Here is a 24526-nt window from a genome sequence, read left to right as displayed (position 1 = left end):
CAGTCTATAAAGTCAAGGACATGGCTGAGGATCCAATCACTGGTACATTTTATGCAAATGAACTTCAGAAAGTGGATAAGCATGGTGACAGTACATGGCATGTGGAGAAAGTCTTGAAGACCAGAAAGAAGAAGGGACGGAGGGAAGTCTTTGTCAAATGGATGGGCTATGAGACTGATCTCCAGAAGGTATAAAATGCAAAAACAGAAGTGTGTACTCTCATTTTGCTGTCTGTCAACCATGGAGTCAACATCATGTCCTGACTGTGGGAATGTATTTTCAAGAAAAGATGTGATGTTACGTCACAGGAGAAACAAACATCCCTTATCAAAGTCAGTGAAGTATATCCACAACCTTCTCAAATCACTTCACCGCCGTTACTGCCTCCACAATTTACTCCTCCTCCTCCTCCTCCTCCGCCTCCGCCGCCGCCGCATTCGCAGTCACACTTTATTCCTGAACCATTCAAGTATTACCTACTATGTCATACAGAATGAAACCAAGGCGTATTATGCAGAGAGAGTAATACGAACTCTCAAGACGACTATGTACAGATACTTTACTTTCAAACAAACGTCTTGTGGGAGACTATAACGAAAGACCTCATAGATCACTCAATGAACGTTCACCCACTGATATTGATGCAAACAATGAATCTCTTGTTTGGAGAGAACAGTACATTGACCCATTGATAAAACGAGTCAAACCCAAAGCAGAGAAGTGGCATGTAACCCGAAGGAAAGCCTTTAAATTTAAAGTAGGAGACCAAGTAAGGCTGTCACATTTAAGACATGCTTTTCAACGGGACTATCAGGAGAAATGGACAGAGGAAATATTCATTATCAGCAGACGATACTACAGGGATGGGATACCAGTCTATAAAGTCAAGGACATGGCTGAGGATCCAATCACTGGTACATTTTATGCAAATGAACTTCAGAAAGTGGATAAGCATGGTGACAGTACATGGCATGTGGAGAAAGTCTTGAAGACCAGAAAGAAGAAGGGACGGAGGGAAGTCTTTGTCAAATGGATGGGCTATGAGACTGATCTCCAGAAGGTATAAAATGCAAAAACAGAAGTGTGTACTCTCATTTTGCTGTCTGTCAACCATGGAGTCAACATCATGTCCTGACTGTGGGAATGTATTTTCAAGAAAAGATGTGATGTTACGTCACAGGAGAAACAAACATCCCTTATCAAAGTCAGTGAAGTATATCCACAACCTTCTCAAATCACTTCACCGCCGTTACTGTCTCCACAATTTACTCCTCCTCCTCCTCCGCCTCCGCCGCCGCCGCCGCATTCGCAGTCACACTTTATTCCTGAACCATTCAAGTATACCATCCCTTCCAATGCTGTTATCGTCGGCCCGAGTGGCTCTGGGAGAACTTTGTTCATACATAACATTTTGCTGGAAGGACTCATCAAGCCAACACCTAATCACATCGTATGGTGCTATACTGAATGGCAACCCATTTACAACACTATTGCCAAAACTATTCCTCATATTCAGTTTGTCAAGGGGCTTCCATATAATCTACAGGATGAACAGTACTTCGATGCCACGAACAACAACATGATTGTGCTAGATGATTTGATGTCTGAGGTCAAAGATGATAAACGTGTCAGTCAGCTATTCACACGTACCTCCCATCACAAGAATGTCATTATATTTTTGCTGTTACAAAACCTGTTTCCAAGAGGCAGGGAGTCACGTGACATCGCACTGAATTCCTACTATGTGACTTTATTCAACTCCCCTGTGGATAGACATCAAGTCCAATTGTTTGCCAGACGTATCTACCCCAACAATGCTGATAGGTTTATGTCAGTGTATGAGACAGCTGTCCAAAAAACATACGGTAATCTGACTATCGAACTACGACCCACCAGCCTTGAATCAGAAAGATTACAACCTAATGTACTTACCAAAGCGAAAACGCCCTCAGTCCCAGAGATAACAGAAGGACAAATATCAAATCTCCCACCAGAATCAAGACAAATCGAGACTGAGAGCAGGTCTATAAAAGTGATGCAACTTGAGCCATTGTATTATTTGACTCCAGACACCCAAAGGGTTATCATCTCGATGAGTGTGGATTTTATTTGAAAACAACCATGACCTTCAACGGCATGTGAGAACTTGGTGTCCTGAGAATGGTGGAGAGCCTCTGAGGAAGCGACCTAAACATGACTTGCCTATTCTCAATCAAGAGAACAGTGACGTCTTTTCTCCTGTGGTAACACCTGAGGTCAGTGAGGTAGACAAGGAATGGGAGCACACACTACAAATGTGTAAACAAGAAATTGCGAAGAAAAAGGAGACGTTTGAGGAAGAAATGCAAAGTGGATTGAAAAACAAATACGAAAATGTTGGGAGACTACCTACTTGCTTCGACTAAGTCAAGCTATCAGATTTGTCAGCTACTTTGCAAAGGGTCCACTTTTCAAGCCGATATTGGAAAAAGTGAGATCTCTGGAACCTGAGATTGATACCCGTGAGCTTGATGGAAAAATACTAAAGTGGATGAAACCCACTGTGAAGGACATTCTCCCCCATGTGGATCTATCAGAAGCTGAAGATTTGAACCTTGATCGTGATGCAGACAGTGATCAGGAGACAGACACTGAATAAATCCTTTCCTTGATGTAGATAATGTAATGCTTATGCTTATATTGTAAGATACAGTCGGGATACCCTCCAATCCTTTGACCAGTATCATGTTATAAACAAGGAGGGAAATAAATATTGAATCAACTTTTTGTGTGTTTTGCTTCATATTGTTATCAAGTACAGGAGCAACTTGATTTTACACAGATACACAACAAATGCACTGAGGTTGATGTTCAAGTTTTATTTCAAAAACCAATTGTGTGTTGAAATGCATACAATAATTAGTGCTACATAAGTATGGTACATATTCATCTCAACACAAATATTCTGGAATTAGTTAAACAATACATATTCAATAAAATCAGCGTATTCAAACACAAGAGGCTCAGGTTTAAGAGAAGTGAGCCCCCTATTTACATTGATTTTGTATGAGGTGTTACATTTATATCATCCGCTAAATGTTCAGTTGTACCTATAATACACAGATATGTGAGAATTTATTAGGAACTATTCACAATAAATATACATGTATACATGAAGTTTGAAGCTGCTCATAACAAATAGTATATACAGAGAAAACAGTATGAAATGGTTCCACATCAATAACTGAACGTCCTCTGTGTTTTGTAGTGACCATGAGCTAAAGTATGAACCCCATCATCTAGGACAAAGCGTTTGTCATCGAATGGGCTCAAACTGACTTTATTAATGGTCACAGTATAGAGTTGGTGAGTTTGGCTTTGAATCTGAGTCATGTTGTACCTCATTTGACAATGCTCAGTCAAGCATTGCTCGTACATTTATGCCTCAGCTGTTTCTTAATGACTGCGTTAGCGACCCCCTTTGCTGTTTTCTTTTCCTTTCCCTTATACATTAGGGAATACATTTTTAGACGCAGGCCAACAAACTCCTCAATGGCTACACCACCTACTTCATCTTTGAATTTCCCCAAAACTTTGGAATTTGCTTTAGAGTAGAGAGGATGGACAGGGTCATAGTTGCTGGTGTCAAATAAGTCAGCATGATTTGCCATGTCAGCGTAAATGTCAGCTGTTTCGATTTCATAACACAGCGAATCCGTGTCTGTGAAGCACAGTTGAGCCTTTTCACCTTACTTTTGCTTGATAAAATTATTATCAAAATCATACATCACTATCTTTGACATCTCCAAAATAGAAAACCCTGCAATCAGAGGTTGGTTTAAGAATAAGCTTGGTTTCTTTAGATGGACGGCTGCTAGATCATCATTGAAAATTTTGAAGGCTTCGAATGTTGGTTTTGCACAAAGTTTTCTGAATCGTTGAGCAGGATTCACAAGTTCAACATTGACATGTTTTCTCACGTTCATCATCGATCTTCCAAAACAAGAGTTGTTCATTAACTTGAAAAAGGCTTTTTCTGTTTCATTTTTAGCATCCTTGCGTTTTTGAGTGTTGAAGTCTATGTAAGGCTTCAGCCATGGAGATTGTTTAAACATAATGACTCTCCGGATTTTGACTAACTTCATACCCTGACTTAAATAAAACTGTAGATTTCTGTAGTGTAGCACATACTTTGTCTTATCATTTAAGTTTGGAACTAATTTTCTTACTGGTTGGCCTTTGATACAAAGCTTATTTCTCAACTCCTTTGAATGGGGAGAGAGCATGTCATTGCTGATCAACATAGATTCAGGGACTAATGGATGGTCACTGTGGCTATCAGGTAATTCCCTGGGATAGTCGAGATCAACTTCCAGAATATAGCAAGTTTTAGAATCAGCTGGTATGCTTCGTACATCTAACTTCTCTATGTCCTGTGAATTCATCCACTCAAAGTCACATAGGGACATAGCATGACCGTACAGATTATAGGCGTCCCAGTACATGATATAGGACGTTGGGTTGTCAGGCTGGAAGGTCTGCAGGTCAGGGTGATTCCCCTTAGCATACCTTTTGGAAATCATGGAAATACCCCCTCTCAGACCTGCCTCAATCATGAGATGCATATCTAAATCAGTGAGCAGTTCTAGATGTACACTCCCCATTTTCAGCATGGCATCCCACCCAAGGCCCGGCAATGTATAATAATGAGCGGGGTCTAACTGATAGTTTTCTAAGGAGGTTTGTCTAAAATTTTGAAAGACATCAGCTAGCAACATACATCTGTTTTCATGTACAAGTCATGGTACTCACCCATTGACTTTAAATTGAAGATTTTCCAAACGTTTTGAGCATATGAATAGTCATCCTCTGATATAGAACTATCTGTCAGTTTGTTATAAAAGTCCTCCTTTGACGGAAGGTGAGTCATATCAAATTTTGATTCATCGTCCATGAAATCATAAGGATATATTCCCATTCGCAGGAGTAATATGTTCTGTTGGTCATTAGGAAACTCCAGCTTCAGTTGTTTGAACTTCGAAGTACCCTCAGCTCGGAGGTTTTCAACTAATGTATCAAGCGATGCATTTAAAAACTGAAGAGAATCAATGAATCGTAATTTCCCTACCGAGAAGGAAATATACTTCACCATGTTATTTGCCAGACATTGAAGTTTTTGTTTCAGTGTTCTGTCTAAATATTTTAGAAGGAGATGACTGTCATAACCTCTCAAATTATGAAATACTACAGGAATGAAAAAATCATCATATTCATTTTGCTTCTCCTTCTTTTTTGTAAACTGATATTGCAGATTGCAGTTTTGATGAGCAGCTCCACGATAATTATATCCCGGAGCCAAATGATCATGGTCGCGGACTTTCCATGCTTGCTCAGTGAAGGGTTTAGAACATATATGACATATGTTTGCCTTTTGAAATGCTTTCTCATCGGCTTCACTTAACTGCATTGGTTCCACTACTTTCAATTTATCCCCAATGTCTTTTCCTTCTTTAAGCAAACAGTCAATGAAATGTGAAATGACATTAGGGCCTCTATAAACAACAGCAGGTTTACTATACGGAGTATGAGAACTGACAACTTTGTAACAGAACCCAGAGGGCACATGTTTTTGATAGCATGAAGTGTAGGATGTGCCAGGCTGTGGACTACAACCACTCACTTTACGTGTAATGGACTCAAAATCAGCATATATGATGTAAGGTACTTCAAGCTGTTTCTGAATGCTCTTGAAGTTTACCCATGTTTCTTCCTCTTTCTCTGGCAGTCTTATCCTTTGCATCGAATAATTTGAACAGTAAGGTAGGTGGTCATCTAACAAATCCTTTCTGCTAAAGCCATGAAGACATCGTCTACAATAAAATCTTGCCCCCTCATGTTTGGTTCGATCCCCCATTTATCTGCTGAAATTTCTAATCAGTCAAAAAAATCTCTTGTCATTTTGACCTATGAGCAGTAAATCAACATTGATGGGAGATTTAACTGTGCTAACACGTAAAGTGAATACGCCCTCACCTCCTTCATACCCAAAAACATTAACGCAAATCTGTTTTAACTTTTCAAACCTTGATATTTGCGACAAAGAAATTGGCATATCTAATTCACTAAGGTCCAACTCAGATTCATGTGGAATATAGTGACTAACCCTATGAGGATTGTGTCTGACCGGGTGTAGAGCTGCCAACACAGACCACATAAAACACTTACTATCCTCGTTATGAATGTTTAGGATAGCTTTTGTATCAGCAAGGTATTTGGGGAGAGGAATGTAGCTACTTGCTGATAACGGTGTATGCTCAGCTGTATTGACTTCCAATTGTACAATTTCATCTAGAATCCACCCACTACCCTCAGCTTGAAACTCTTGCATGGAGGTATACAACTTCTGGTAGGCTTCAGCTATTTGTTCAGCTAACTGAGATTCGATAGTGGTGACATGATTTGTGCTCCTTAACACAGGTTCAGTCAAAATGCTTTCATTGCTTTCATTATATTTTATAAATTTAAGTCTTAAAGTTAGGAACCATTTCATACCCTTTTTCTCCTTTAAGAAATCATGTAACAGTGACTCAATATTTGTCTGTTCATCTGCAAAAAACTGCAATATATCAAGATTGTTCGATACTGTTGGCGTCAGTGTTGTTGTTGTCACAGCACCCTCCAGCGCCCTAACTTGCCCTGCCCCGGCCTGGTTTCGTCTCGCCTCATACCTCTCTCTCCTTTCTTACACAGCTGTCACACTGTTCTACGCGTCGGCTCAAGAAACGTTCGGGGAGAGGCCGGTGACACTGTTTACACTCTCGACCTTTGTATGAACATTCCTGACAGAAGCGCTTTCCAGGTAGTAAACACTTATGATGCCCACAAAAGTTGCAGGTCTCATATCGCGCAACGGCCACGTTATTCACCGAGTTTAGTGGTTGAAGGCAGACACGCTTAACCCGAGCATGACCTACTTCAGTCTCAGCCGACCGCTTCCCTCTCGGTTTACAAGTGTGCGCTTTGTAGTTATCCATGCGAGAAAACGAGTGTCCACACTGCGCACATGATATTTTCTCATTTCCATGTACGGTTCGTGTATGTCGAAGAAGATTCCTTTTGCTTGTAAAAGATTTGTTACAGTTGTCACATGTGTGAGTCAGTGATGTGGATGTATTCTTGCAGTTGTTGTATAACCTGTTTGCTAATAGATTGATACGTTTTAAGTTCACAGACGGGTCATTTGGACAGCTATTGGCCGTTGCCTATGTCTCAAGTTCATGCAGGACTGTACAGAGTCTAGAACACGTTGCCTCTCCTCCATTCTGAATAACAAAAAAACAAGAACCGAATAGTGTAGATGTTAAAATCAAATAAACTCCAATATGTTGATAGTTGAATCAGATAAAACAAACTTACAACACTATCCATATTAGTTATATTCGGGATTGGATATAATAGTTGACATTTCAAAATGTGAAGAAAAATTCAAAAAATATGTAACTTCTAATATTTATATTTTCCAGCTAACTATATATTGAACCATTTACCTTTAAGAAAGTTCCCTGTCTTGTGAACAGCGTCGTAAGATTGAGTGTAGACACGACAGGACCGTCCGTCTAGATTCGCTCACAAGAGTGAAATGATATGAGTATGGGGGGAATACCCTCTTATATAAAGACAAAAAAAACATGTGGCTATATCCGGTCACGGCTAGCCAGTTCTGGTTACAAAACGTATACTATGTATTGGCTTGTATCACAAGGGCGAGTCACACAGCGAGACGCTGACCTATTTATAGCTCGGGTCTTTCCCTGGCTAAACATAGATTCGGTATTGCACCACAACATGCAATATAAGATGCCTATTGTGGTCACGTGACTCTCATTGACCAATCAAAAGAGGGGCTCGTTCGGCTCCTGTTCCAGAACTGTCCTTTTCCTTTCATCAACGAGCTCTTTTATCATAAACTTACAAGCGGTTTCTCAGAAAACACGTTGGTGTAGTGATAACATTGCTGAACCTGACACCGCCTTCCGTTTCTGTATATACCCCGTCGACACTGGGTCATTGTTATCCGGGACGATTACGCATGCGTAGTAAGTTGTTCTGTTGCCATCTTCGTGACTAGCTTAGTCTCCCGTCTCTCTCTCTCTCTCTAAGAGACTAGAAGTATGTGTAAGATTGTTACAGTCAGATGACATGGCTACATACTGACATACTGAAGCGATACAAGCTGACAAACGAACAACCAAGAGTCGTGGCTTCGCATTTCTTCAAGACCTGTATGTATGAGTCTAATATCCTGTAGTAGACATTCAGATCTATTTATTAATCGCCTTGTGTCTCGTGAAGAAGGTGAACCAAGACGCTGTTACTCTGAAGAGAAAATGTTGTGAACAGTGTGAATACAGATTGTATTACCAAGATGTTGGACGCAAAGGTTCATATAGTGACATGCCTGAACGTTGAGTGTGAAATACAGTATGATCGTATGTGTGTCGATTTGGAGACCCGCGGGGTCGTGTGCGTCATGGAAGGGAGGGGAGATTATGGCATCGGATCTACATTTGTGGAGAAGTTCAAGGAAATGGTGGAAAGTACCCTTGTTACAGTCATTCATCTCTGCCCTGACATGATCAGTCGTCTGCTAGCGCTAACTGACTTTCTCCGAGGTCACGAACGTCAGAAATATTTCTACATTCAAGTCAAATCTACGCCGAAAGAAATTCCGGATATTTACAAGGAAGTTAATAAGATGGTCTTAGCAAATGACTCATACCATAAGAAGATCATAGACAAGATTTCTGAGATTGTGATATCTGCTACTCAACAACAGCTAATGTATTGCAGCAAACCAGTCGGCTTGCCCTACTTACCTACCCCAAAATTAACATTTCCAATGGCTTACGGTAATGTTAATGGCCCGATCTACAACCCAAATTATGGGTCAAACATATAAAATGTATTGATTGTATAAACATGACTTGCTTATGTTCTTTCTTTGATCAACCATACAGATCTACAATGCTGAACTCGACCAAACTGACGAAGTCATAGCAGCCACCATGCCGTCCTTTGCCAGTGTTTACCGATGGCACTTTCTTTGTTTGCCCTAGCTTGTGGTTGCAGGTGTACATTGTTCATTGTCTGGTGGATGGCAGCATGCATCATGTGGCATTTTCACTGCTCCCAGTTCAAGCAGACTTATGTTAGATTCTCTAGATTGTTGAAGGACAGTGTTAGTGCAAGGGCTGGTGTAGAACTCTCCCTAGATGTGATCAAGACAGATTTGGAATCGGCTGTCATCAGTGCTGTAAGGTCTTGCTTTGCAGCTCAGTTCGGGGCTGTTTTTTCCTCTATGCCCAAGCCTTGTGGCGTCAAGTTGCAGCTTTGCCACTACTGCCACTAGATCAAATCCAAGATGCTTGGGTTGTAGTTATGGAGCAAGCTCCGGATGGTCAACATATAACAACATTCAACGACTATGTAACAAGTACCTTGGTAGAAGACGACGCAAGATATATATCCCTGTAATATCTGGAACCAGCACGAGAACACTGGACCTCGCTCCAACAACCACCTGGAGGGGATTCACAATGGACTAAAGAAGAGAATGCCCCGGTCACATCCCCACATTTACCAATTCATAAAAGAAATCAAGAAGATTAAGACAGCAGATAAACGTCTAGACGACATACAGGTATTGGTGGTGCTGTGAAACCTCGTGCACGTATTGACAGGGACAGAGATGCGTGAAATGAGAGACTTAAGCTACACCCTGCAACTGGACGAAAAACTGTGATGCAGTTTCTAGATGCAGTTGGACATTACTAGTGAAATTACATTAATTGTTCTGTGACTGAGCTACGTATCACTGATGATGATGATGCATATGCTTGACCTTTGTGACTGGTCATGGTGATGATATTGTGACTGAATTATGTATCACTGATGATGATGATGTATGTAATTGACTTGTGTGACTGATCATGGTGATGTTATTTGAATTTTAACTTGTTGAATATATGACCTTTTTAAAGTATAAATCATCAGTGCACTAGTTTATTTTCATTTGTGGAAGAATACCTCATTAGTGGGAGAGTCTACATTTCTATAGGTATAACAGCATTTACGTGATGTGCAGTCAACCCTAAATTTGTTTTGATAAGGGTGTAGGCGAAATGAGGTAAAGGCGATATGATGTCAGGCCAACCATTCATGTGAACCCCAGCACAGTCTCACCCCGGGCTGTGTTTCCCGCCTGGTTGCCCAGGCGGTTTCATCCCAGTAAATAATAATTATAATTATCAATGGCAATGAAATTGTTTCAGTATTTTATTCATCTATGTATAGTGTCGAAACATCATATTCAGATTATTTGATTAATTGCATCAGTTTAAATTGGCTGTTTTGGATCGGGTGAATTCCTATACAGACACGATAGACAAGTAAATAGTCAGTTTATCGAATTATAATAATTTACAGATTAAATTTACTCACTGGATATTTAAAAGGTATCAATTAAACATTATTTATCAATGGGTATTAAGTATTTAAGGGATGGGTTTATAAGGGCACTGTGTACTAACATGCAGAATATTGCAGACAGACAGACAGACAGACAGAGGCAGCTGAGGCAGATCTCCAAACATGCAGTCGCCATGGCAGAAATGCAAGTGTAATATCTAACTCAATGTTGACTTATTTAAATGTTCATTTACCTTTTAAGCGTGATGAGATCAGATAAGATGAGATATAAGCTTAAGTCCTGTGTGCCATCTCAACACAGACCCAGTAGCATTTACCTGACTGTTGTAAAAACATTGCTTTATTAGGATTAACAGATTTAAGCATTAATACTATTCTCGATGTATACTCAATTAATTGGGTGAAACAACTCTTGATTACGGTTGAAACAACCCCTAATATAATATGGGATGAATTGACCTGGTTTGGAATTGGGATGAAAAAACCCGGGTGAAACGACCCGAAACCGAACTCGCCTACGCTTCTGCCACAGAACTGTCGTCTGCTACAACGACGACGAAATTCAATGTTTAAAGTCGGCTTCTGGCGTAAGCCAATTTCGCCGACGGGGTAGGTGGGAGCTAATATAATAAATAATAAATGTTAATAAGGGATAAACCACCTTACCCAAGAAAATATAAATGCTGGGGCGTTAAACCTAAGTTGAATATGGAATATAAAACGTTTATAAACATAAATAGAGATAAAAATAATAAAAAGCCAAGTTAAAAAAATGGAGAAAGGAGGGATAAATAGGAATAGTGATTGTTAATAAGTAAGAGATAAAGTTGAAATAAACGATAGGTGACATAAGAGAGGGCCTAGGGGTGGGGAATGGGGTGGGGTGGGGTGAGTACTGAACATGTATAGCATAGGGGCAGATATAATATATCAGTTAAGCTGCATAAGTTATATAAGGGGCTATATAAAAGAATGAATAATAAAAGGTGTTAAGTTGGACGGGGTGGCGGGGGGTGGCTGATGAGGGGAGCAAGGGAGGGGCAATGAGGCAGAGGCCGGGTTGAGGGGCAAGCGGTGGTAGTGAGCTGGTTGGCGAGTGACCTTGACCTTGGCAGTATGGGCTTGTGACGGGTTGTTTACATTAGCGAGAGGGGAGAGCGAGCGTGTCGTGTGCAGAGTATGGATGAATGAAATTGAGAGCCGTGTCTAAAGTTGTAGGGGGGCAGAATGGATAACTGAGGTTTGAACGGCTGGCCTGGATGTTGCAATAAGTGGGAGGTGAGAGAGTTGGCTGTAGCTTATTTAATGAGTTTTAGATTCTTTTTAGAAGGTTTGAGTTTTGTAGGAATAATGTTAGGGCGTTGAAGATACTTGTTGGGTTGTGTGGGTTGAGGAGTAGTGGGATGTTATTGTGATATTTAGAGGGAATGCTGTTTTGTAGTTGCTTAATGTTTGTCTTTTGTAGCTGGCAGTGTATGAGTATGTGATTTATGTCTTCTTGGGTATTACAGTGTGTGCATAGTCCATCTGCATGTCTATTTTGTTTGTAAAGTGTGTGGTTGAGGTTTGTGATGCCTGTGATGAGTCTGTTTATGGCCGTGTCAATATTTTTAATGTTTGAGAATGTAGGGATTTTCCTTAAGGGTGATTTTATAATGGAAGTTACCCAAGTTGATTTGTTGTTGTTTATGTTATGTTGAAAGTCAGTATGAAGAATATTTGATTTAATGAGTTGTTTAGTTTCTGTTTTGGATGTATGAAAGTTTATATTTGGTGATTTGTGTGTTGTTGCTAATTTGGCTGCTGTATCTGCTGTGTCGTTTCCTAATATGTTTGAATGGCCTGGTATCCAGGTGAAAGTTATGTTTTTATTTGCTGGTTTAAGTGAGTCGGTTTGGATTGTGATATTATGAATGAGATCAGGGCGAGATTTGGAGTACTTGTTATGTATTTGCCTAATGGAGTTTAGTTATTTTGAATATGATTAAGCATTTTTTGGCATTTTGTAGAGACTTGTTTGACAGAAGTGGAGGAAGTCCAGAAAGAAATATCATCGGCAAATTTGGCTTTTGAAATTTCAGGCCATTTATCGGGGAATATGTCGTTGATCATGAAATTAAAAAGTGTTGGTGATAATATGCTGCCCTGGGGGGTCCCATGTTCTAGGGGATGGGGGTCCGAGAGGGTGTTGTGAGATTTGAGGATTATCTGTCTATTATTAAGGAAAGAGTGGATGATATTTAGAATTCTGCCGTTAATGGCATATTTTTGGAGTTTTTGTATGAGGCCGTTTTGCCAAACCATATCAAATGCTTTACTAAAGTCAATGAAGATGGCCATAGTGTATTGTTTTTGTGCATGGGCTACCTTGATGTCTTGTTCCAAATGTAAAATATGGTCTAAAGTTTGCCTGTTTGGAGTAAAGCCGCTCTGGTCCTCCTTAATTAGATTTTTAGTATATATGAGGTGTTTGAGCCTGTTGTTAATAATGCTTTCTAAAGTTTTACATAGATGGGAGGTGAGGCAGATAGGGCGATAAGAATCAGGCTAATTTCTAGGTTTCCCTGGTTTGAGAACTGGCACCACCTTGGCTGTTTTCGATCGTTTTCGATGGTACCTGAGGTCCAGATATGATCAAAGAGGGTAAGTGTTAAGTTTTGCATGTTAGGTGTTAATTTGTTGAGTATAGTGTATGTAATGGTATCTGGACCTCGGGCTGAGGCTGTCTGTTTGTTTCTGAGTGCAGATTGGAGTTCATGTATATTTATTATTTTGTTTATAGGTAGATCTGTGTGTGGTGGTTGTGGGGTGAATGGGGGCTGCTTTTTCATGGTGTTTTGAAAAGAAGGTGGGTAGTTGGTGGAGCTACTGACGGCCGAGAGGTGGGCAGCAAATGCATTAGCTCTGTCTTTATTTGTGGCTAGGTCCGGAAGGTTTGGGTAAATAGTTTTTTTGGAAATGTCCTTAATGGCGTTAAATTTTTTCCACATAGTTCTAGAGTTTCGATTTGTTAGCTTAAGGGTGGAAAAGAATTGTTTCCAATGGTCATTGTTTGCTGCCTCTATTAATTTCTTAGTTGTTTTGCCAAATGTAATTTCGAACGGTCCCTCTTGGATTGATTAAGAGCCTTTTTTCTTGCCTTTCTGGCGTTGATGATTTCTGTGCTCCACCAAGGGACTGTTTTTTGTGCAGGGTTATATCGAAAAGTTGGAATGCATTTTTCTGAGATGTCAAGTATGGTACTAGTGAGGTTTGTGTTGAAAGTGTCTATGTCTGTGTTGAAAATTGCTGTGGTGTCTTTTTGTTTACAAAGTGTGGGAGAGTGGGTATCTTGTAGGTTGGTTGTCGTTTAGTGTGCTTAGGTTGTGTTTGTCTAGCCAGTCGGAAAGTCGAGTCCCATTAGTGTCGGTGAAAGGTCTTGTGCCCCACAGTGGATGGTGAGCGTTGAAATCTCCGAGGATAATGGTATAGATAGATAGATAGATTATCTTTATTTCCTCCAAAAATATGAAGATTGTTTCATGTTACAACAAAGTGTCGAGTTGAATATACAATGACTCAGTAGACAGTTAATTGTGCAGATATTTTAGAATGACAGACTGACATAAACTCAGCCACTAATAACATAACTTCCGCCCATTCTGTCATATTTAAGTTACCAAGTGTTGTACAAGATCCACCAAGTAAATCAGCAATTATTACATCGTCATCATTTTCCCAAAAGTCAACAAAATCAGATATTGATATAATATCACAAATCCTTTCAAACATTTCATTTCTCAAATCATTAAGATGTGTACAGGACATAATAACATGTTAAACAATATCAGAAGCTACTATTCCACATATACACTCTCTGGATTCAATCTTTTACAGCCAATGTGAATAATATGAGAGAGTTTGTAAAATTTAGGCTTTTAATCAAGGCTAGTTCCCACAGTCTACTTGGATTAAAAGGCTCTCGGATAAGGCAATATCTGGAGAGATCCTCTCTCACTGCTATCTGATGACACAACAGACTCTCGTAAGCATCACAGATTCTGGATTTAACAATATCATTCCATTTTGCTTTAGTACATATAACCCCTGTTGTGATGTATGTATTAACAGCGTCAAACAAGCCATACATGTTTACGAGCTTAACCATGTACAGGATAGGTGACGGGGATTTACCAATGGTAGTCATACATCTGGATTCAAATAGACGATGGAGAAATAATTGTTTAACAACATAGGCATCATTTAGACGGCAGATTCTACCAAACATAAGCAAACAAGATTTTTCTATATACCCTTGAATTGGCAGTAGGCCCAGGGTATCTAGAACCACAGGAGAAGCAGTGCGTTTAGGCAGACCTTGTACCTTTCTACAGAAATACCTTTGTGTTAACTCCAACACGTCCAATTCTTTTGACGTTAAGCTGCTCCAGACAGTACAACCATATAAAGCACATGGTAAAATGACATTGTTCCATATACGACAAGCACAAATAGGATTGAGTGAACCATAGCACAAGCCAAGGTCATGATACATATTAACCAGTTTACGTGCTTTTTCACATGATGACATTGTTCTATCATACGATTTATTACATGAAGACAACTGAACTCCAGCGTACGTAACAGATTGCATGAGAGGGATGGCCACAGAACCAAGATACAGACTAACTGGTGTAAGATATCTATCTGTATTGAATACAGGCAAGGCACTTTTAGTGACGTTATACTTCAATTTCCACTTCAAACCATAATCGTACACAGCTTCTAGAAGAGTCTGAGAATTATGTGGATTGCTGGAGGTTAAAGTAGTATCATCAGCAAGAAGAATACCTGGACAGTGTCCCCATGGAAGCTGGAGACCTAGACCCGACTTATCTAAACTCTGCATTAGATCGTTGATGATAATTTGGTTTCTTGCAGAGCGATTATTTGGGGGGAGATTTTATTTTGGGCGATGAGTGCCTTTAGCTCATGCCCGTGTACTCGGAGTCCGTTGCAGTTCCACTGTAATATAGCCATGGTTGCAGTAATTTGTAGCAGTAGATTAATAAAGACCATGGGTTGGGGCATAATTTGCAATAGGTTGTTGGTTGCTAGGGCAGCTTAGTGGTTGGAGAGGTTTAAGAAAGGTTTTTGATGGCGATAAGGAGGCTGGCTAGACCCTTGTGGTAGAGTTTGAGTTTGTGGGCGAGGGTATGTAGTTTCTTAGCTGTGGGATCTTTGAGTAGAATGGCTGCAGATATGAATTCTATGAGCTTGTTGAGGTTTTGATTTAATTTTTGTGGTGTTAGCGTGAGGTTGGGTTTGTGTGGGGGAGCAGTGTGTTTTTTGGCTGTGTGGAGGTGGGGTTGGATAGCTTGGGTGGTGGGTGGTTTGGGGAGGGTGGTATTGGTAGGTGGGGGTTGGTGGTGGGGCAGTGTTTGGGCGGGGTTTGGGGGTGGGTGGGTGTGGGTAGGTGTGGTTGTTTAGGTTTGGTGGGTTTTGTGCGTGGTTGGGTGGGTGCAGGGGGTAGTTTTAGTGGGTGATGGGTGGGTAGGTTTGGAGGGGGTTGGATGGAACGTGGTTTTGGGGGTTTAGAGGGGGAAGGGGGGCTGAGGATGCAGCTGGATGTGGTATTAGCAGATGGAGTGGAGGAAGACACTGAGAGGAGAGAGTGATATGCGAGTGGTATGCGTGCTGGTTTTGGCAGGTCGGTGTGTTTTATGTGTTTGTTTAGTTTGAGGATGTTGTTTTGCTTGATGGGGCATGTATTTTGTGTTGAAGTGTGTCCGTATGTGTCGCAGTGAATGCAGTATTTTTGCCATGAACATTCTTCTACTGTGTGGCTGTCCGACCCGCATTTGGGACATAACATTGGTGATTTGCAAGTGTTGGTTGTTTGTGTGTAAGAGAAACAGTATCTGCATTGTTGTGGGGTTTTCCTGATGGGGTGTACTTTGTATGATAGCGCTCCAAATGTGATATGAGTGGGTAATGTGGTGGTGTCGAAGGTTAGGAAGGTTGTTTGGGTGTTTGAGTTGTACATGGTGGGTTGCTTGTTATTGATTGTGCGGTATTGGGTGATTTTAGGTTGTGTTGGGATAGTGTTTGCAATGTCTATGTAGTTTTCTATATCTGTTTGTGATTCCCTGGCATCAATGTGGATTACCCCCTGTTTTGATGATTGCCATCGTGGCAGCTGCCAGCTTATTTGTTTGCCATCGATGAGTGAGTGTTTGGTGGTGTTAGTGAGGGATTGTTTATCTGGAAATGTAATTTTGAACCCCCGGCCACAATTGTTAATGTATTTGTATTGGATATGTTGTTGTTAGAGGCATAGAGCGAATTTGTTGATGGAGTAGGTGTGGTTAAGAGGCGTGTGTGAGTTGATGGCGAAAGCTAAGAGAATGTGTTTGATAGGTTGGGGTTGGGGGGGTGTTTCTTGGGCACATTGTTTTTTGTTAGATTGGGTGTTTTCGTTTGGTGAGATATGTGGTCTTTTGGCTGTTTTGGAGGGTTTGGTTTGAGTGTTTGGAGATTGGAGGGGGTTGGGAGGGATTGGTTATGGTTTGGAGGTCAGGAAGGATAGTTTCTAGGTCGATTCCGAAGTTTATTGGTATTGGGTCAACTGAGTGGGGGGATGTAAGTGGCGGGAAATCTTTGGTAGGGGTTGAGAAAAGGGATGAGTTGGGGTAAGGGGAGGCCATGATGCGTGGGGAGGGGGGAGGGAGGGAGGTGTAGAGTTGGTTTGTGGGCTGTGGTGGGTGGTTTAGGTATGTACACAATATATAGGTATGATAGAAACAAATTACAAATGAACATATATACAAATGAAAGGTGAACAAAATAAACTGGGAGAAATGTGAGGAATTGTCTTTGGATTATTTTATTGTCTATTTACAGATCGTCTATTTACACAAAGTCACAAGGAGAAAATGGCGCACACTTGCGATTGATAGTCCCAGCTTAGGTGGCCGCGGCCAGCGGCCGGTGGGGTAGGGGTGACCGGTCGCTTTGCTGATGTGGGTGTCTGAGGTTGAGAGGAGGAGGGTAGATTGGGTGTAGGCTTGATGAATTTGGATGAAGGGTATCGATGATCGGTGTGGGGCGTACCAGGCGAGACCAGTACGTCCAGCTCCAATGACATATGTGCGTCTGCCATTAAATTCTAAGTCGGTGTATTTTCAATGGCACAACATATTTCGAAACTCCATATTTCACACCCCTAATACAAAAAAGGACATGTTGAAGGATTGTTTTACGTTTATCGTGCATTTATCAAAATATAACAGTTACACTCTGGCGCAGCTTTGCTCAGCCCAATTAACAATGTCTTTACTGATATAAAAGATGACAATGATGACGATCAAAGCTATTTATACTCAACAGGTCCACTGCTAAATTTCAAGCTGTATTTATTTTAAGTCAATCTTTATGTCATTTGTCTGCAATGAAAAACGAAGTGATGACAAATGTTAACCTTGTCTAACACCAGTTTGCAGGGATGGAAGTGTTTTCATTACATTGTACACAGTTGTAATACCATCATAAGGGATAAATATTTCAATGTTAAAACTGTTAAGGATCTTTTTAATACAGTTTATTTTCATTTAATTCTTGGTTTTTAAAAGAAATTGATTTAATTAATGAATTTTGATTAATATGTTCTCTAGATAGATGTGTTTTAATGATTGGTATTTTTGATTAGTAACTTAGATTGTTAGTGGCGGTACCCTCAAAGGGGGTTAAAGTATCGTAAAATTATTGTCCTCCTGAGAGGGTACGTAAGACCAAACATACCAAATTTTTTAAACGTAGCATTTTTGTTATTTTAATTTTCGGCTAAATTTTCCTACAAAAGGCAGTGGCTGAAGGGATGGTGTAAACCAACCTAGGGTCCATGCAGGTAGCAAAGGCGCTGTAAGTCCCCATGGTCCCTGGTATGATGATATACCTTCAGTTGTTGACGTTCTATAGCCCCTTTTTACATTGTATTGTCAAAAAATGCTTTTCTACTGTTAAAGATATATGCTAGCTAGTTTTAACTCAATCTGTGATAATCTAGTGGTTTTACTGTCCTTTGTTGACAGAGATTTAATATATTATATGTATGTATTATGAATTTATAAATAGCTTTAGTCACGATATGGCTGAAATATTGCCGATGTTACTTTAAATCTTAACTCACTCACTCACTCACACAGTTGTAATACAGCTATACATGGATATTATGGTATTACATACGTCACTGTTTTGCATCATAGTTCCCAAATAAACAATGGCTGAAACATTGCCGATGTGACGTTAAATATTAACTCACTCACACACTCCAAAATAAACAAAATAACGTAACCGTTAAAAATGACAAACACCCACATTGAAGGCGATGTTTTCATGTATGCGTTGATACACACATCCTTGGTCGCAAGGATTGTTACAGGCTCACTGACTTGGTTGACACATGTCATCGTATCCCAGCTGCGTTGATTGATGTTCATACTGTTCATCCCTGGAATGTCTGGTCCAGATCCGATTATTTACAGACCGCCGCCATATAGCTGGAATATTGCTGAGGGCGGCATAAAACTTTACTCACTCACTCACTTGAACGCAACTATTACATAATAAATCTCTTTAACGTTCTGTTATATGATCCGTTACATTGTGCTGGATTATTCCCGCTGTTCTAGAAGCACCAAGATGTGTCTTCACTCCATGTCTTCACATAATAACTAGCACAACACTGCCCTTTCCGAAATCTTAATGGTGTCAGGCCGGGAAAGCCACATTTCCCAAAAAATGACTATTGCCGGGAAGGCCACCTTTCAATTACAAGGCTGTAGCCGGTAAAGCCACATTTCCAACAGATTAATTAATTAATGGATTACCGTAACCGGTAAAAGAGTGTCCCCATGTATAATATTGTTTTCACGAGAAACGAATAATCTTTCAATTACAACACTGTTTTACGGTGAATACACTGTCACATAACGCAGTCATGTAGTTAGACTGATATGTTCATCACAACCTTCGTTAATCGACCAGTGAAGATCCGGGATAGAATTGGTCTTCAGCAACCCATGCTTGCCACAAAAGGCGACTATGCTTGTCGTAAGAGGCGACTAACGGGATCGGGTGGTCAGGCTCGCTGACTTGGTTGACACATGTCATCGGTTCCCAATTGCGCAGATCGATGCTCATGCTGTTGGTCACTGGATTGTCTGGTCCAGATTCGATTATTTACAGACCGCCGCCATATATCTGGAATATTGCTGAGGGCGGCGCAAAACTTAACTCACTAACATGGGAGTCGAAAAAGACATGAGATAATTACTGAAGATCAATGCTAACCCGGGATCTTCACGGGTAAAATTAACCTGTGAAGCAAATTGGTTTAGAATATTTATCATAAATGGTTGGGTATATGACCATGGGCGGATCCAGGAATTTTGGGGCGGGGTGGGGGTGGGGTTGGAGTTGTGGGTGGGTTTTCGAACCCCACATTGGATCCCCAACGCAAATTAAATCTTCAATGTGGTCTTAAGTCATTTTCAAAGGTGGGGGGTTCGAACCCCCTGAACACACACACACCCTGGATCCGCCAATGATGACACCCTGAATACCGCGGATTCATAGCATATTAATATATTTTTAAATGTGAGTATTGCAGCAACAAAAAAAGTAGTCGCCATAAAAAAAAGTATATTGTATTCACATATGACGTCAATGTATCCGCGAATCTTACACGACATTTATATTTGCTGCACCACAATGATATCGTCGGCAGCCAGGAGCTATCGCGCTACACGTAATGACATTACACCTATCATGAAGCATGCATGCTAAAACACATGGTCTAAACTTAGATGATAACAACCGAGATTATATATTATGACGAACTGTTCAAGCTCGTCACAACAGCTCGAGGTGTGGAAAGTCAGCCTTTCCGAGGAGCGAGTTCCTTTTTTCAGAAAGTTACAAACGGTTTCTTAGAAAACACGTTGCTCTAATTATAACATAGCTGCACCTGTGGCCACTTATCGTGTCTATACAGTATATTGATTCTATGAGAATGCAAGCTGAAACACATGGTCACAACCGAGATATGGCGAACTGTCCAAGCTCGTCATAACAGCTCGACGTGTGGAAAGTCCGCTTTTCCGAGAAGCGAGATCTTTTCTCAGAAATTTTAAAGCGGTTTCTTAGAAAACACGTTGCTCTAATTATAACATAGCTGCACCCGTCACCGCCTTTCGTCTCTATACAGTATGTTGATTCTATATATATTAATAACTAAATCAACAAACACTGTTTACATACTAAATATAAGGTAAGCAATTTGAAGATCTGGATTTCTGTTATCCCTTACCAATTTCACAAACAGTAACATGTTTATTTAAACTGTATATCATACATAAAGATACGTTTCTTAGATCATCTCATGCGCTTATCTGTCAGTTGTGTCATCACTTGGTCTAATCAATACGCTGGATTTACTTCCCTGGGCCGAATAATCCTGTCTGTATTTCTGTCTGTGTCTCATTTCCAAACTTGTCATGCATAACTCATTGTAATTAACAATACCATATATCACACGTACAATTAATTCAAGTGAATTCCTGGAAACACATTTGGTCTTTTAGATAGATTTAAAGCACCTTGTTTTCCTCTTGTCTGTTTTTCGTGCTTTTAATTCCTAATATGTTTTCTCATTAATCAGGGTCATCCCAAGGGGAACTTCGGGAGATGTGCCACAAGAGTAGACTTTATGACAGCAGCAACAGATCAAACACAGTTCGTTGTCTTCTGACCAAAGCTCTTCCAGAAATCTTTGCAAAGAAGAAAATACCTCAAATAGCTGAACTTCTGGCAGTTCCAATTTCTGTGGTGCAGAATAAAGTTCTTACTAAACTCAGGGACATCCTGCTTTCAACTAAACCTGAAGACATTGCTCATTCTGATCTTCGGACAGCTGAAAAGGCTCTGTTTGAATGCTGTCTGACAAAGACAGATTTTATAGATCCTGTGTTCGTGCCTAATTTCATCTGCACGTACCTTTCGACTCTCGTCTATTTAACGGTGTTCCAAGACAGCCGTCATTCATCTTTGGATACCGTGATCAAACGGGTAAAGCAATTCATTTCACAGCAAAGCCTGGGAAGCAATATTCCTTTCGGTGACATAAGTAGTTTTGTTGCTGACATCCGAAAACGTATTGATGACGTTGTCAAAGCAGTGAAGGCAATTGGGACGAATCGGAAGCACCTTTCCACTGTGAAGAAGAAGTCCTCGCCAGTTCATTTTTCTATGGTTTTGGGTACACTTATTGAGGTAAAACAAGAACCTGAGAGTGACATTTGGTGAACTATTTTGAACACTCTTCATATTATCTTGAAGTTAAATAAATTATTAAATGTACATATTGAATAGACATAGTTGCCTTTGTGTATCAACTAGGCTAAAATTTTGTCAGCTGTAGTTTTGACGCAAGGCGAACAGACAAATACTTAATCCCAGGATTATGTTAAAATTTAGTTGTTTGACAAAGTTATACAGTGTTTCGTTATTGCTTGTCTCATTTGTGCTCCATTGACAAAAGTATGGACAGCTATATAGACTTTTTAGCACAGTGGAGTAACTTTAACGACTAGTCTGTGGTTGCAATTTTTTATTTCATCTCGTTAATGATAACTCATTATCAATTTACATTCGAGCAGTGAACTTAAGTTACCTATTATGCATCGAAATTGTTTTCACACCTTTCGTACAACAGGTGTTTCACGGCGAACCCCAGACAGCCCTTGCGGCCTTGGACACTCTTCCACTGCTACTGAAGCCAAGAAAACCCAGAGTAAGGAACGCGTTGCAAAAACCCAAACTGAACGAGAGAGTCATACAGATGGTCACATCTGGAATGGTTGCATACCAGAATGCCTTAGGTTAGTATCTATCAAATGATTATGTAAATGATGGATATGATTTAATGTTTTCTTGTATTTTTGTTATTCTTGTTTTCAAACCAGCAGTCAAAGAGCCAATATTCGTTTTGATTTCAGTAGGGTAGAAATCATTAGAACAGAGCACCGTGTGAATTTGCAAATTATGAAGCAGTATTTTACTAATAGTCAAATTACTGTAACATATTTAACAGGAGAAACAGTCGGTGAGGATATAGAGGATCGTGTCAAGTCTGCTTTCACGGCTCTTGGATTGTCACTAAAGTACTTGGACGGAAGTATGTTCGGTATGGCGAGATGTTTGCTGTTTTCACAAAATCCAGTAATCAGACAAGGTGCCATGATCCTGTGGAAAGATGCCAGTGATGAAACAACTGAAAGTTTAATGGTGACAGAAGTTCTGAAACATCTACAGCCAATCAGCACCAACCACTTGCACAAACAACCAACCAACCATTCCACAAGCAGTGCAAGTTGGAAAGTAGCTTCTACTCGAATTGGTTCAGACAAAATCATGCTCCACATCAATTTACCTTCAGGTATTAAACTTTAACATCAGATATGAAATCTTTAGAAACCCATACTATAAGACATGAATAAAGGGATCGGGAGGATCTTGATGTAATTTAGCTTGTTGTCTGGTTCAGGCTATCTTGGCATATTTCATAGTGCATACATGACAGAGAAAGTACATTTATAAACCTGGGTGTGGTGGGTTGGAATGGAAAATGTCAATCGATATCTATTGGAACTATTTACTTTGTAGATACATATGATAAGCGTTGATCTCGAGTATGTTTTGTTTGAAGCAAAAGTGTAAATGTACCTTTACACTCAGGCATTCCGTTTTATGACGTTTTTGCAAATATTCGGTGGTGCAAATATATTCTAATTTGTAGAGGAAGTCCTTGTGAAACATAACAGGAGTCCATTCAAGTCATCAGATAGTGGCCACCTCACTTCTGTCGAAGCTCTGAGAGATCTGTCTACACACCCGCATATTTTGTCTATGTAGGCATATCGAATCGACCAGTTCCCTGTGTTCTACATCACTGAGGATTACAGTCAACAGAACTTCCAAAAGGTGCTTTATTATAGTGCAAAGAGCAAGGCCTGGTTTCAACCTCTTGAGCTCATGCAGTTTCTTATACAAGCTCTGGAAGCAGTTATCGCCCTTCATGAACATGGCGTTATACAAAGAGATCTTACAGCTGCCAGTTTTGCATACAACAAGGAAAGCAAGACTGTCAAGCTGTGCCGCTTCATGTTGGCGCGAAAATGTAGGCGAGAAGAAACTGTTGTTGGTATGTCTATACTCATAATGTGTTGGAATTTTCATTTTATGTCTGCTTGTTAGGCCAAATACAAAAATATTCTTGTTTCTCATTAGTTATTACAAAATATGGGTCGGGGGTGGGGAGTTGATGGGGGTAGTTTTACATTTGAGTACATTTATGTCCAAAACCCCTTGATTTCTGTGGAAATTTACACCTATTCTCCGATAGAAAATCAGAACTTAGAAGTGTGAAAAATTCATGCACATTTTGAGAGTCAAATTTGCATTTTCTCTAGTGTAAAAAAATAATAAAATCTTAGGGTCGGGTCGAATTTTTGGGTCGGGCGGTAATAAAGTTGAAGAATTTTTTTATATAATGCCTTACATGTAATGACTGACTTTCTTGTTAGACAGAGAATGTTCGTCCATTCCCATGAGATGGTCTGCCCCAGAGTCTCTCAAGCAACACCATTTCTCTATGCGGTCTGATTACTGGATACTACTGGATGTTTTGGGAAATCCATTACAGCGACAGTTAAGTATGATCAGTCGTCATTTTAAGATTCCCGTTGATTTCTGTCTTCAAACGTGATGTGTTATGGTAACAACTCAGGGGCGAGCTTGGCTAGACTGAATGAATGACAGGTTTATTCGAGGTGTATAAATTTTCTCACTAAAATGTTTTGCGCGAAAATAAAACCTGCGCGAAATATAATACGTTTACAGTAGGTGGACATCTCATCTACGAAATCATCACACACGGCTGCCTTCCCTACTCAGATCTCGGACGGCAAAATGTGTCCGCCATAGAAAACATGGTATATCTTACCGGACACCAATGTAAATG

The 24526-nt window shown here is 40.2% G+C and overlaps 2 protein-coding genes and 1 long non-coding RNA gene across 6 annotated transcripts in view; 2 read left to right on the top strand and 1 right to left on the bottom strand.

Moving 5' to 3' along the window:
* The window catches only part of LOC124272612, a 138189-nt gene that overhangs the window by 30428 nt on the left and 83235 nt on the right, over positions 1–24526 (top strand). The gene's annotated exons all lie outside the window — the stretch shown is intronic.
* On the bottom strand, positions 2844–8107 carry LOC124272613. The gene is made up of 2 exons (XM_046707814.1): positions 7527–8107; positions 2844–7301 (listed from the first exon to the last, which is right to left on the bottom strand). The coding sequence occupies exon 2, from the start codon at positions 4755–4757 to the stop codon at positions 3729–3731; it is 1029 nt and encodes a 342-aa protein (XP_046563770.1). The 5' UTR covers positions 4758–7301; positions 7527–8107; the 3' UTR covers positions 2844–3728.
* Positions 22603–24177, top strand: LOC124272616. The gene is made up of 3 exons (XR_006897372.1): positions 22603–22942; positions 23303–23707; positions 24090–24177. It is a non-coding gene; the product is annotated as an uncharacterized LOC124272616 (long non-coding RNA).

This window comes from Haliotis rubra, unplaced genomic scaffold (assembly GCF_003918875.1).
Source record: "Haliotis rubra isolate DU_JTF1 unplaced genomic scaffold, ASM391887v1 Scf171, whole genome shotgun sequence".
Classification (NCBI taxonomy): domain Eukaryota; kingdom Metazoa; phylum Mollusca; class Gastropoda; order Lepetellida; family Haliotidae; genus Haliotis; species Haliotis rubra.
The sequence above is the reverse complement of the archived record's forward strand: the minus strand, read 5'-3'. Positions and strand labels throughout refer to the sequence as shown.